Source organism: Eretmochelys imbricata, chromosome 4 (assembly GCF_965152235.1).
Source record: "Eretmochelys imbricata isolate rEreImb1 chromosome 4, rEreImb1.hap1, whole genome shotgun sequence".
In the NCBI taxonomy this organism is placed as follows: Eukaryota; Metazoa; Chordata; order Testudines; family Cheloniidae; genus Eretmochelys; species Eretmochelys imbricata.
Genome location: NC_135575.1, coordinates 72,566,323 through 72,580,016, shown reverse-complemented (window position 1 = coordinate 72,580,016; position 13,694 = coordinate 72,566,323). Strand labels below are relative to the sequence as shown.

The window sequence follows — 13,694 nt, the reverse complement described above, 5'->3', positions numbered from 1 at the left end:
CCTCTCCTGGAAGCTGTCCTATAAAATCATGAATGTGTTGATTTACACACTTGTTAAAAATACATTTTATTGTAGAGTGACAAGTAGAAAAAAAAACTGGTGTACAGTTATATGGTTATAGTTGTGTTTATAATTGTGAATACCATATTCAATGGAAAGTAATACAGATTTGGACAGCCAAGGGAAACACAATAGACCAGTGAAGAACAATAGGATGGTAGTTTGGTCACCTAAGTATCTGAATCAGTGTGGCTGAGGAAAGTTAGCCAGATTGCAAAATACTACTACTTTTTTAAATCATTATTACATACTTCACAGCAACAGTTGCCCAAAGTGAGAAAAGAAGAATTAAGTCATTAGACTACCACAGGAGATCTGAAGTATCTGATCTGAGGGACTTTAGGTATTCCAATACTAGTGGCCCATAACTAATGATTAAAAGGTTATATTACTTTGTTCTGATTTGCATTTGATGCTTTTCAGTACATTAAATACCTTCAACTGCTTTGGTGAGTTGCAGTATGCTTAATCATTTTTTCTATAAACTTAAATAGCTTTTTCTCAAAAACAATGACTGTTTCATATAATGGGCTAAAATTGTTTAAAAAAACCTGCAGTTTCTAGCACAGACTGTTTGGAGTGCCTGTATGCAGTAGGTTTGAGTAGAGACAATTAGATAATTTTACTTTTATCTTGTAAATTGTCAACAAGTCCCAAATGTGTCTATGCACCATTATATAGAGAACCATATGTGATTAATTTGCTCGTAATTCTGCAGTCATAGTAAACCAGACATAGAAACAGCCAATGTTGTAATAGTTGCTATAGTTTTATCCATTAGGGATGGAAAAGATCTATTAGATCGAGTTCATATATCAGTCAGAGTAGGACACAGTCCCACAGGGAGAAGTTGTATCAAATATTAAACTGATTCTTCACTTCAACACAGTCAACTCATCCTTTACAAAATTAGGAAATAACTAGGGGTAAACTCACTCAGATTCATTGCTTGTGTATGCTTTTGGCCATGTGCTTAAAATATGTAAAAATAAATCATTGAGAGAAAGGTTAACATAACTTTTGCAAACATCCGGTGGTTCTGTGGCTAATAAGTGATCTCTGATTACACATCTAAGTTTTAAATAAGCATTTACTAGACAAGAGCTGAACACAATCTTGTCTGAACCATGGGAAAAAATGTTTTGCATTGTCACTTTGTTCACTACATGATGCAGTTTAAAATGTTTAAAAAATGCAGAGAATTTCCTACTTTTGTGTCAGAGTTCCAATGTGTACAGGGAAGACCCAACTTTTTATTACTTTCTTAAAGCATTATGTTATGCTGCCTTTCTTGATGAGGAAGCATCAGACTATTATTAAGCCCTAGTTTATTATATCACATGAATTTTGGTCTGTTGCTCTACTCATATCATGTCATGGAACCTAGAATTATTGTGTCTTTAGTCCACCAGCTTTAGCTATATCCCTTTTCATTGGAGAATGATTGATTCTCTTCCCTCCCCTCCCGACCCCCAGTGCTATTTTGCTGCTGTCTATTTAACCTGAACAAAATGTCCACATTTTCCCCTTTGTGAACTCTCACTTCTGTAATACAAAAGAGAGTCTGTGCTAAAGACTATTTTGAGACCAAATGTCAACTCTCTAGTTATAAGTTATAGCTGGTTAATGGTGTGTCTGGAACCCCAAATACATCTTTCCCTATCATATATAAAGATTGGCCCATTGAAAATTATTTATGTTAAAATTGATAACTTCACTCTCAACTCTAATCCTGGAGCTCTTAGAAACCGTCTGAAATCCTGATTACTGAGATTTACAGCAGAAGGTCAGAACCTCACATAGCACATTTCCCCTGAGCTGATAACTCTTCTGAATAACTTTTATTAGCCCAAACAATTATGAAAAGTGTCTTGCACATAAACAGATACTAATCTCTAAACTTTAATTTAAGCCACATTTCGGATAGGGTTGCCAAACCTCCAAGATTGTCTTGGAGTCTCCAGGAATTAAAGATTAATCTTTAATTAAAGATTCTCATGCAATGGAAGCTCCAGGAAAAATCCAACTAAAATTGGCAACCTTAATTTGAGACTAAAACATAAAAGAAAACAAAACTATGTAGTAGAGCAAAGGTGGGCAAACTTTTTGGCCTGAGGGCCACATCTGGGTATGGAAATTGTATGGCGGGCCATGAATGCTCATGAAATTGGGGGTTGGGGACTCTGGGGTGGGGCCAGAAATTAGGAGTTCAGGGTGCAGGAGGGGACTCTGGTCTGGGGCAGGGATGCAGACGGGGTGTGAGGACTCTGGCTGGGGGTACAGGCTCTGGGGTGGGGCTGGGGATGAGGGGTTGGGAGTGCAGGAGGGTGTTCTGGGCTGGGATCAAGGGGTTGGGAGGGGGATCAGGGCAGGGGGTTGGGGTGTGGGAGGGGGTCAGGAGTGCAGGCTCCAGGTGGTGCTTACCTCAAGCAGCTCCCGGAAGCAGCGGCATGTCCCCCCTCCAGCTCCTCTGTGGAGGTGTAGCCAGGTGACTCAGCATGCTGCCTTGTCCACAGGCGCTGCCCCTGCAGCTCCTGTTGGTCATGGTTCCCGGCCAATGGGAGCTGCAGAGCCCGATAGCTGACCCTATGCGTAGGAGCTGGAGGGCGGGACATGCTGCTGCTTCCGGGAGCCGCACGGAGCCAGAGCACATGTGGAGTGGGACAAGGCCCCAGCTGGAGTGCCGGAGCAGGGCAAGCCCCAGCCCCACTCCCTGGCAGGAGCTCGAGGGCCGGATTAAAACATCTGAATGTCTGGATGTGGCCCCTGGGCTGTAGTTTGCCCACCCCTGAAGTAGAGCTAAACAAATAGTCTTACAATGGTAACATAGTCACAAAACCATCAAATCCAGGCACACTTGCATTCTCCCCCATCATAGGGGAGACTCTGGTTTAATTCCTTGTCTATTATGTACACAAATTTCAATGTATCACTGCCAAATTAATCAGGTCTGGTCTACACTTATAAATTAGCTTGACCTAGCTATGTCACTCAGGGCTGTGAAAAATTTCATGCCCTGAGCATCATAAGAATAACCCTACTGGGTCAGACCAAAGGTCCATCTAGCCCAGTATCCTGGCTTCTGACAGGGGCTAGTGCCAGGTGCCCCAGACGGAATGAACAGAACAGGTAATCATCAAGCGATCCATCCCTGTTGCTCATTCCCAGCTTCTGGCAAACAGAGGCTAGGTACACCATGTCTGCCCATCTTGGCTAATAGTCAATGATGGACCTATCCTCCATGAATTTATCTAGTTCTTTTTTAAACCCTGTTATGGTCTTGGCCTTCACAACATCCTCTGGCAAGGAGTTCCACAGGTTGACTCCACATTGTGTGAAGAAATGCTTCCTTTTGTTTTAAACCTGCTGCCTATTAATTTCATTTGGTGACCCCTAGTTCTTGTTTATTACTTCTCATAATACACTTCCTTATCTACTTTCTCTACACCAGTCATGATTTTATAGACCTCAATCATATCTCCTCTTAGCCATCTCTTTTCCAAGCTCTTTTCCAGTCTTATTAATCTCTCCTCATATGGAAGCCATTCCTTACCCCTAATCATTTTTGGTTCCCTTTTCTGAACCTTTTCCAATTCCAGTATGTCTTTTTTGAGATGGGGAGACCACATCTGCACACATCATAGTTAGGTTGACCTAACCCTCGGTGTATATGTGGCTAGGCTCATGGAAGAATTCTTCCGTTGATCTATCACCTCTTGGAGAGGATTAACTACGTTGATTGGGGGTGCGGGCGGAGATCTCTTCTGTTGATGCAGGAATCATCTGTACTACAGTGGCACAGCTGCAGCACCATAGCTGTGCCTGTGTAGCAGCTGCAGTGTAGACATTCTCTCTGTAGAGGAAAGGAGACCTGGAATCACTCAAAAGATCCTCCAACTGACTACTGAATGGCTGATGAGCTGTGTTGTCCCACTCAGTATTATATCATGTATGATAAAGGGCTGGTCTTCTACACTTATTGGCATAACATGTCAGAAGTATGTGGGGTGTGTGTTTTTTTTAATATATATAATTATGCTAGTAAAAGCCCTCATCTAGATGCAGCTATACTGGTATAAATACCTTATCCTTGTGTACACTGAGGTGGACAGAATAACACTGTAACTATGCTGGCGAATTAAAGTGGAAGTGTAGAGACAAGCTGATAGATCCATGGAGAAAGGGGAAATATACTATGAAGAAGAAAAAGGAGAAAAGGGGAAAAAAAAAAAGATTCTTAGGTATACAATAGGGGTATGCTAAAAAGAAAATAGAGTGCAGCCATTTTCAATGTAAAGGTGATGTGATGTAAGATAAGTTCTCAGTATACTTACACTCCAAATCATTTCTGACAACAAATTCTTCGGGACAGGAGCAGGGTTAGGTTAAAAAGTGCAGTGTTAAAATAGTTGATAGGTTCATTGTAAATTACTGCTTCAACGTGTAAAACTGAGATTTCAGTTCAAAATCCTAAAACCTATGAACTAAGATAGAAAGCAAGATTGTCTGGTTGTGGAGGATGAAAGAAAGGTATATGCTGCATGGCACCTACGTAATAGCTGCATGTCTGGGGACAGGGCATGCAGGGGTGACAGGAAGGTGTGCCTGTAGCATTGTCAAAGGAAAGCATTCAAAAATTATTAATTGGCTTAAAATCATGAGATTTTAAAAAATTGATTCATTTATTGCGTGTGTTTTTAGCAACTGTGAGGACTAGAATTTACTCAATGTTGGTAACTGTTGTGATTTCACCGTTTCATGATATGTGGTGTTTTTCTTAGAGGCTTGGCTCCTGGAAGCAATGGACTAGGGGAGAAACTCAGCTTTTGTTTAAAAAGGAATTTCTAGTCCTCACAGTTGTAGAGAAAAGCCTGAGAACATGACATGAGTGCACCCAAAAGGCTCAGTAACCAGAAGACAAATAAAAATCACCTAAAATGTAGTAGTAACAAAAATTCTTTTTAAAAATCACTCATGCCTTTGAGGGGCCTGACTGATACATTGCTTGAGGTTAGCATTACTACTTTTTGTTTAAAATGAAAAAGAGTCTCACGCAATAATCGTAGAAATGTAGGGCTTGAGGGGCCATTGAGAGTCCAGAATAACTGCTGTTTTCACAGCTGCTTCACAGTATTGACTCGTATTCAAGGTGTAACCCCCTAGAACCACCTGCTGTGACTCCAGGAACCGGGGCTTTATCGCCACCTGATAAAACTGACCAAGCCTGGATTGTAGGATGGCACCGGGGGCAGTGGCTGGGGCAAGGGGCATGTTGTCTGGTGGGGAAGAGCGGCTGAGGTGAGGCAGCATCTACGTCGAAACCTTTGGGGGGTGGTTAATTGATGGACGATTATTCCTACTCCCACCCAAGGATTCTGTGAGCCCCGCGCAGCAGCAGCCGGAGCTTCACCTGGGCACCCCTTACTACAAGTCCCAACATGCACTGCTCCCTAATAATACCGGCAGCTACAGGCGCTCTATCTGCGGCCCGAGCAGTCCGGCCGCATTGCATGCTGGGAGTAGTAGTCTCTAGCAGGAGAGGCGTTCCAGTGCCCACCCGTGGACCATAAGGAAGGAAGGGGTGCGCGCGCGTTTTTCCAAGTAACAGCGCGAGCGAGGTAGGGGGAGGAACGCAGACGGGGGCCACAGAGCTCGGCGTGGTCTCCATGGTAACCGGCTACTGCTGAATCCCGAATGCCGCTGCGCCACTGTGACAAGCGCCTGAAATAGCGCGAGGCCAACGGCGCCTGCCTCGGAACTGGGGGAGCGCGAGGCTCCAACGCTGCTTGCTCCGCCCCAGGGAGCCGGTTGCCGCTACTCCAGGCGGGATCGCCAACTGCTGCTCCCCCCTAGGGGAGGCTGGCGGCAGGCGCAGGCAGAGCTGGAGGACAGCGGGAGTGGGGGCTCGGCCCCGCACGGAGGGGCTGGGTGGGTGAACGCCCGGGGGCGCTGCCTGCCAGATCGGCCGCTCTCTGCTGGGTGGGTCTGCGCCGCTCGCGTGAAGCTCCCGTGGGTGGCGGGAGGCTGCGCTACAGTTTCCTGGAGCCGAGGCTGAAAGCGACTCCTGGGAGCTGTGCGAGCTCCTCTGGGTGTTCGCCGTTCCGGGCCGGGCCCCCGTCGTGCTCTCCCCACGCTGCCCCTGCAGGGCGGCTCTGCGCATGGAGGCCTGCAAGCCTGGGGGCCCCCTTGCGGGAAGAGTTAACAGTCCAGTTCATTCCCAGAGGTGTGAAACTCAGAAGAGCAAGTCACACCGCGTGGGCGTGGGAGAACAGTGGTGTGGAAACATCCCTGGAAGGAGAAAAGGCGTGGTTGGGACTTTGTTGTGTCCTGGGAGTGAAATGGTGTATAGCAGCTGCTGCATCTAGCGTCCGTGTCTGAGCAGATATTAGAGCTGTTCAAACTTTGACCAGAAGCCAAAATGGCCCCAGCAGCCCCAGTGCTAGAAAGGGTGCAGGACCCCGCCCCTTCACTAGACTCAGTACCAATACAGGGATAGATTTTTCTCCCTAGGACCCAGTCCATCAGGCCTTTTTCATGTGAGTAGTTCCATAATAGCCAGAGTTGGTAAAGCATTTTGAAATCCTTTGATAAAAGGTACTGTGGTATAAAACAAATGTCTGGAAAGATGAAGGTTCTGTAGTGTCTCAAAGGTGAGAATGCTGACCTTGTCCTTGTGGTAAAAGACACAGTGCAGTGATTCAATAAGGGGGAATGACCCTATAAAATCTTATTGATTCACTTCTGGGCTACACTCTGTTGAAACTGCCAGTTGTGATGGTCCTTTGTGGACCAATGATTTATTCTGACTTTTATTTTTATTAAAGGGCATTATCAGATATTTAGAAATCTCCCAACAGATTGTATAAAACTGCTAAAAGGAGTCTGTGTAGTTCCAGAATATTTTCATGTTAAAAACCTATGTTCATAATTTCCCCTGACATAACATGGCAGTTAACTGAAAAGATACCTTTTGGCATTCTTTCCATAACCAGCAGAAAAGAAACGAGGCCTCTTTTCTACCCTCACCTCTCCCACAGGAAGCAACATTATAATGGCAAAGTGACAAATTCTAGAGCCTTTATTCTGTGTTTACTAAGGTGCAAGGTTTTGGCCTGAAGTTAGGTACATACCTGCTCAAGCATCATTTCAACTCATTAAACAAGCTTTTTATTATTTAAAAGCGGAAGCAATGAACAAAATACTGTTCGGTTAGTGGCAATGTAAACACAGTATGTGTTACTAATAAAAATAGTGTATGTTATGGTTCATAGAGATACTTGGGATGAGTTTTGTGGCCATGGTCAAAAGACTGAGTGGCTTTAATATCAGAAGTGCTAATACAATAATCACATTTCGTTCTTGAGTTGGCTTTGAAAAGACTGAATTTTATAAGTATTGACTTGAGCAGGTATATAATGATCTTTACAATTATATTGCTTGGAAACTTTGTCACGCTCTTAAAATAATAGTTAAACTGTGGTTAGTGATTATCTGAATGCAAAATTGAAGATTATCTGTAATTAAAAAATTTTAGTACACTTGTTTCTCACCTGAAGATATTCCACCTTAACACATAGCTAATAATGTTTAGTTCAGCTGTTTTTGTTAAAGTTTAAATATAAACAATAAACTATGAATACAGTAAGACTGAAACAACCTGATACAACAGAGTGCTGTATTCTCATTGACTTCAGTGGGAATGGAAGATAATTGGCACCATAGAGGATCAGGTCCTAAAATATTTGGTGCCAGTCACTGTTGATTGTAGACTTATTTGTTGTTTGTGAATTATTCTTTGGAGATGCCCAAAGTTTGTGCCATTTTTGGAGGATCCCGAGGAATTGGAAAAGCTGTTGCACAACTGCTGGCATGGAAAGGATACCACTTGGCTATTATTGCTAGAAATCTGGAAGTAGCTCAAACTACTGTGAATCACCTTGGGGGTATGTATATTGCTTTGTTACTGTTTATTCATGATTGTCCACTGCTTACGTAACTGGTAAGAGTAATACAGTAATATATCTAAATTGAGCATTTTCCCAAATGCAGGTGAAAGTAAAAGGCAGAGCATCTATTTGAGAATTAAGCCAAATATAGCAAAGCAGATGGAGGATTTACTATCTGACATAGTGTGAATAATGGCCTGGGCCAGTTCTCATGATTGTCAATAGAAAAGTTCTCATTAACTTCACTGGGAGCAAGATGGTCTATTTTGTTTTTAAATTTGTGTAGTGTCAAAATGAATGTCCAGTGAATTTTGTGTATTAATTATAAAGTGCATTTAAACTATTTTTGAGTATAGTTGTGTGCACTGCTGTTTTGAAATTTAAGCCATGAAATCTCGGGCCTGACACTGGCAGGGTTTGTGGTAACTGAAAAAATGGTATTTGCAGATAGGAAAAGTGTGGAAGTGCCAAACAGCATTTAAGAACCATCCATTCTTCTGGAATTTTACAGTTATAATATTTTATAACTATAATATTCTGCATTTAAGAGCAGTTCATACAGCACTTTACTTTTTTTCCCAAATATATAATCTTCATAACACTCCTACCAGGAAGGTAAGTAAGTAATTGTTACAGACACCCTTTTACAGATGGGGTAACCCGAGATTAAGGCAGTTGTCCACGGTCATGTGAGTTGGTGACAGAAATGGCATTAAAACTTGGCAATTCTTGGCTTCCAGCCAACCGAGACCTCAAACTGCTCTAGACCACATTGATTCGAAACTTGAAAAGGGCCAAAAAATACAAAACACAAGGAAGTGTCGTAACTAATCAGCAGACTTCCTGAAACTTGTCCTCATTTAACTCTCCTTTGAGGTGGAGCAGATTTCTTAAATTAGAACTAGTTCAACATCTGTTTTTACTATTATTTTGCTGTTTATATTTACTGTTAGCCTAATGCAACTTCATTTCAACACAGCAGGTCATATGGCACTTAGCTGTGATGTAGCCATGGAACAAGATGTCCAAAATACACTTGAGGAGGTGGAGAAGAATTTAGGTCATGTTAATTACTTGGTTAATGCTGCTGGAATCAACAGGTTAGTTTTATGTTATAAGTAAGAGTAGGCCATGCATTCTTGTTGAAAGGTACTAAATATACTAACGCCTGTCTACACTGGGGGGGGCGGGGGGTTGACCGAAGACATGCAACTTCAGCTACGAGAATAGCATCACTGAAGTCGACATATCTTAGGTCGACTTGCCACGCGTGCTCACGGCACAGGGTTGACTGCCGCCGCTCCCCCATCGACTCCACTTCCGTCTCTCGCCATGGTGGAGCACAGGAGTCAACGGCAGAGCGATTGGGGATTGATCGATCACTACCCACCAATCCAGCGTGTAGTGTAGACGTACCCTAAGAGAGTAACTGCAAAATTAAACACATCGGTAATGGCTCTAAAAATTAATTGAAATGTATCTGAAGACTGTGTATTGTGGTCAGTGTTGTTGTAGCCAGAACAACAGATGCAAAACTTGTAGACATAATTACTGCTATGATGATCAACATCCTCCGCAACACATTTTTCAAGATCCATGGGTCTTGTACATGCACTAAATATCCCAGTAACAACTGTGAGTGTGAAATAAGACAATCACTATGCTCTTAAATGAACTGTCACAGAAAAATGAAACGACAAAAATGCCTTATCACCTCTGGGTGAAAAATTTTCACCAGGCGATTACTCTAGGTATGACCACTCAGTTCTCATTCTCCAAGGAAACCTGCACAACACTTTCAAAAGATGAGCCTGGGAGCATAAATTCATAACTTTGCTAGACACCAAAAAACATAGACTGAATAAAGACACTGGATCTATGGCTTATTACAAGAATCTGTAACCCTTCCCTCCCCCGCATGACTTGAGAGGTACCAGCAGTGCAAGTAGGCCGGTATGCTGTACCAGCAAGCCATTTATAGCCGGTATGGCGTACCAGAAAGACACCGCAGCAGCCTTGCCAGAGGAGAGGGCTGGGGGTTCTGCTCATATCCCCGCTGGGAGGGGCAGTGGGGAAAGGAGCAGAATGCTGGCAGTTCCTGCAGTGGCTGTACCGCTCCTAGGCTCGCCCACCCAGCCCTGTCTCTGGCAGGGCTGCTGCTGTAGTACAAGGAAGGATGGAGATGCAGCTCGGGTGCTGGGAGTTCTGCTGTTTTCTCCACTGCTGCCCCTGCTGGGAGGGGCAGCGGGGAACGGAGCAGAACTCTGGCAGCTCCCCGGCCGCTGTACCACCGGCGCCCCCAGCCCTGTCTCTGGCACAGCAGGAGGAGTACAGAGCACACCTTCCCCCCCTCCCGCCCCAGGTAATATGGGATGGATGTAGGGAGGGGACGGGGAGAGCGTGGGTGCCCTGGGCTGGGCGTGGGGCAGTGAGGAGTCACATGGAGGGTCGCATGGGGTGGTCATGTGCCCCCCTTAGATGGTGCCCCCCCTGTACTGGTAAGACATGGATTTTACGTGCACCACTTGCAGGTGCTTAGGGGCTATTTCTCCTTGAATAGTCCCTTGAAAAATGTGGTGTTTAGCATAAGTAGTTAATATGTTCCACCTTGTGTTTTGGCTGTGACACTAAGGATATGTCTACACTGCAATTAAATACCTGCAGGTGTCCTGTGGGTTTGTCTGTTTTTTGTTTTGTTTTAAATACACATTAGGGCTTGGTCTGGAGCCTGAGCTTTAGGACCCTCCCTAGGGTCCCAGCGCTTGGGCTCCAGCTATACCACGATTTTATGGCCTTGCGAGCCTGAGTCAGCTGACATGGGCCAGCTGTGGGTGTCTAATTGCAGTGAGGACATACCCTTCAAGTCCATTTTCCAGACCTGAAGAATAGCTCTGTGTAAGTTCGAAAGCTTGTCTTCTCTTCAACAGGAGTTAGTCCAATAAAAGATATTACTTCACTCTCCTTGTCTTTCTGTTGTACTCACAGATATAAACTCCAGTACAAATATATATAAATATATTACAAGCGGTCAAATGTATTCGCTCAGAGGACTGTCAAACACTGTCATCCATTAGAAATTAGTGTTTGACAGTCGTCTGAGTGAATACATTTGGCCGCTTGTAATATACTATCAGCAAAATGGCTGATGCGGGCCTTATGTCTTATTCCTGTCCATAATTTTTCAGTGTTATCAAGAACAGCGCTAGTGCATGTAGGGTCAAATTCTTCCCTGGTGGAACTTTATTCTGGGCAATGAAATTTGACCAGGGATGACTTAAACCAGTTTTTCAGGGTTTTGTTTTTTTGGGCTTTTTTGACAGGGATGGCTTGTTGCTGAGAACCACATCTGAAGATATGGTATCCCAAATTAACACTAACCTTCTGGGGACAATGTTGACGTGCAAAGCTGCTGTAAGACGTATGCTTCAACAGCAAGGAGGTGCTATTGTTAACATAGGTGAGTCTCCACCTTAGGCAAGTTGAAGGTGGTTAATTGTATTTAAATGACTTTCTTAGACACAGTCTTAGAAATTTCATGTTAAAAGGTTTACCTCTAAAAACATGTAGTAAGAATCCAAAACTGAAACAATTGTAGGAAATACATAATATCCTGGAATTAATATTTTACCATTGGGTCCAGTTACTTGTAGAGGGACATAATCAAATAATAAAAAAATTCTCCACATTTCATTTTGAATATATTCTGCCTATTATTGTTATGCTCCAAGCCTGGAATGAGCTTCAAATGATTAGACCTCTGTGCCCATTTGAAGCTAACTGCAAGATGAAAACCAAAGATTCCTACAACTGAAAAATAAGATATTTCCCCCCTCTATTTTCCCCAGTATATTTACCTGTCACTATTCATAGTGTTTGGTGTAAAGTTAGTTTGGTTGTTTCCTCTGGAGAGTCTGATAGATTTCTTTGTTTGTGAAAGACAGTAATATGTTAAAGAATTAGGAAAATGTGGTGAGTTGTTTCGTTTTTTTTTTTTTTTTTATAACCATAACAATTGGGAAGAGGATTCAAAGGCAAGTGTGATATTTAATGTTAGTTTTAATTTTAAAAAAAGACAAGATTACAGATTTACAGTGCCCCTTTAAAGCAATCCAGAAGTAACACACAGTATGAAAGGCTGAAGGAGTATTATGTTTTTTCATTTACGATGAATTTTGTGTGTGTGGTTAGTTTTTTTTTTTTTTTTTTTTATTCCTAGTTCTGCAGACCCTTACACATTCTAGTAACTTTATGCACGTGTGTTTTCTCATTAAACTCATTGAGTCACTATTTTTTTAGCCTTTCTTTTGTGAACACATTGTTCCTTTTTAAACTTTTTCAGCAACCTCTGAATGTAAACGCAGCTCATGTCAGTGGTAAATAAAGTCCTTCTGAAAACCTTTAGTCTGCATTTCATCATGCTTTTATAATCTTCCTGTAACTTCTGCCAATTATTGCAAGTGTTTCTCCATTTTGATTTTAATTAACAATAAGGCATGGCTTTTTTTTCTCTCTAGGAGGGTATTATTCAGGGAGCTTTGCCACACACTTACTATAATTTTCTCTTGCATATTTGTACAAACTGTACATAGATAGCTGAGAGGTTTGCTGTCAGTGATAAGTTAATATGCAGGAAGCAATCTTATTTTCATTACTTTATTTGTAATCTTAACTGTCTCTCCAGTAGTTAAAACTCAAATTTTCCCTTGAATACATGCCTAACTTGCAAATGGAGACTCTACATGCATATCAAGCTCTAATAAAATTGCTGTTATTTAAAAGGATGGTGATTAAAAGTTCTGACTTCAGTAAAGCCACAACATTGCTATTGTAAAAGATTAAATTTAGCCTGTCATTTGGCCTCAGTTTGCTCTTTTGTTTGTTTTAGGAAGTATTGTTGGACTCAAGGGCAATTCTGGTCAGAGTGTGTACAGTGCCAGCAAAGCAGGGTTAGTTGGATTTTCACGCTCTCTTGCTAAAGAAGTAGCAAGAAAGAAAATTCGAGTCAACATGGTTGCTCCAGGTTAGTTCATGATTAAGATACTAAATCTCTGTACGTTTTTTGTGATTACTTCAGTTATAGATCAGCAAGGTTGGAACAAAGAAGCGCTTACTATTTGCTTATTGTACTCTGAAAGTAAGAAACTATCTATAAAAATACTCTGATAGAAAAACACTGCTAAGTAGCAGGTTTTAGGCTAGTTTCCAATCAGAATGGTAATCTTTTATTTAAAATTTTTTTTTAGACAATTTTTTGTCTATTTTCTTACTCAGCCCATTTTTACATATGAATGTGCTTAAGGGAATAAATGTGTGTTCCTTCTGGAGTATCTATTTTAATTTTGTTTGCTTATCCTTTACTTCTGTGAACTAACCCAGTGTAGAAAAGGAAATTTAAGAAATGCTGCGTGAGGAGGAATTTCTCTTTTGTAGGAGATTCCTTTCTATATCTGCATTGTCTTTAATGTTTCAGACTCTTAGTACACAAAAGAAAATGGATAAGAGAGGGCATGTTGTACTATTTCCTAATGGGACTGATCTTTCAATTTCTTAAAGGGACATATAGTTATATGGGGCAGAAAGGGGTAATTTTAAATTGTTGGATGCCAAGTAATTGTATTATTATAAATTACTAAAAATGTTTAGAGAAACTAGAAATAGTAAGCCAATTCTTACTAATTGTTTCTCTTA

At 42.0% G+C, this 13,694-nt stretch overlaps 1 protein-coding gene across 8 annotated transcripts in view; it reads left to right on the top strand.

Moving 5' to 3' along the window:
• The first annotated feature begins 5,573 nt into the window (after window positions 1–5,573).
• The window catches only part of CBR4 (carbonyl reductase 4), a 66,619-nt gene continuing 58,498 nt past the window's right edge, over window positions 5,574–13,694 (top strand). For 5 of the 8 annotated variants that reach the window (XR_013345943.1, XR_013345946.1, XR_013345945.1 and 2 more), the window contains exons 1-5: window positions 5,593–5,729; window positions 7,862–8,003; window positions 8,986–9,106; window positions 11,327–11,463; window positions 12,892–13,026. Coding sequence is in view for 4 of the 8 variants with exons in the window: in XM_077815439.1 (XP_077671565.1) it covers window positions 5,727–5,729; window positions 7,862–8,003; window positions 8,986–9,106; window positions 11,327–11,463; window positions 12,892–13,026 (538 nt within the window). In the remaining 4 variants the exon portion in view is untranslated. The other 3 variants (XM_077815441.1, XM_077815443.1, XM_077815442.1) reach the window with 3 other exon arrangements.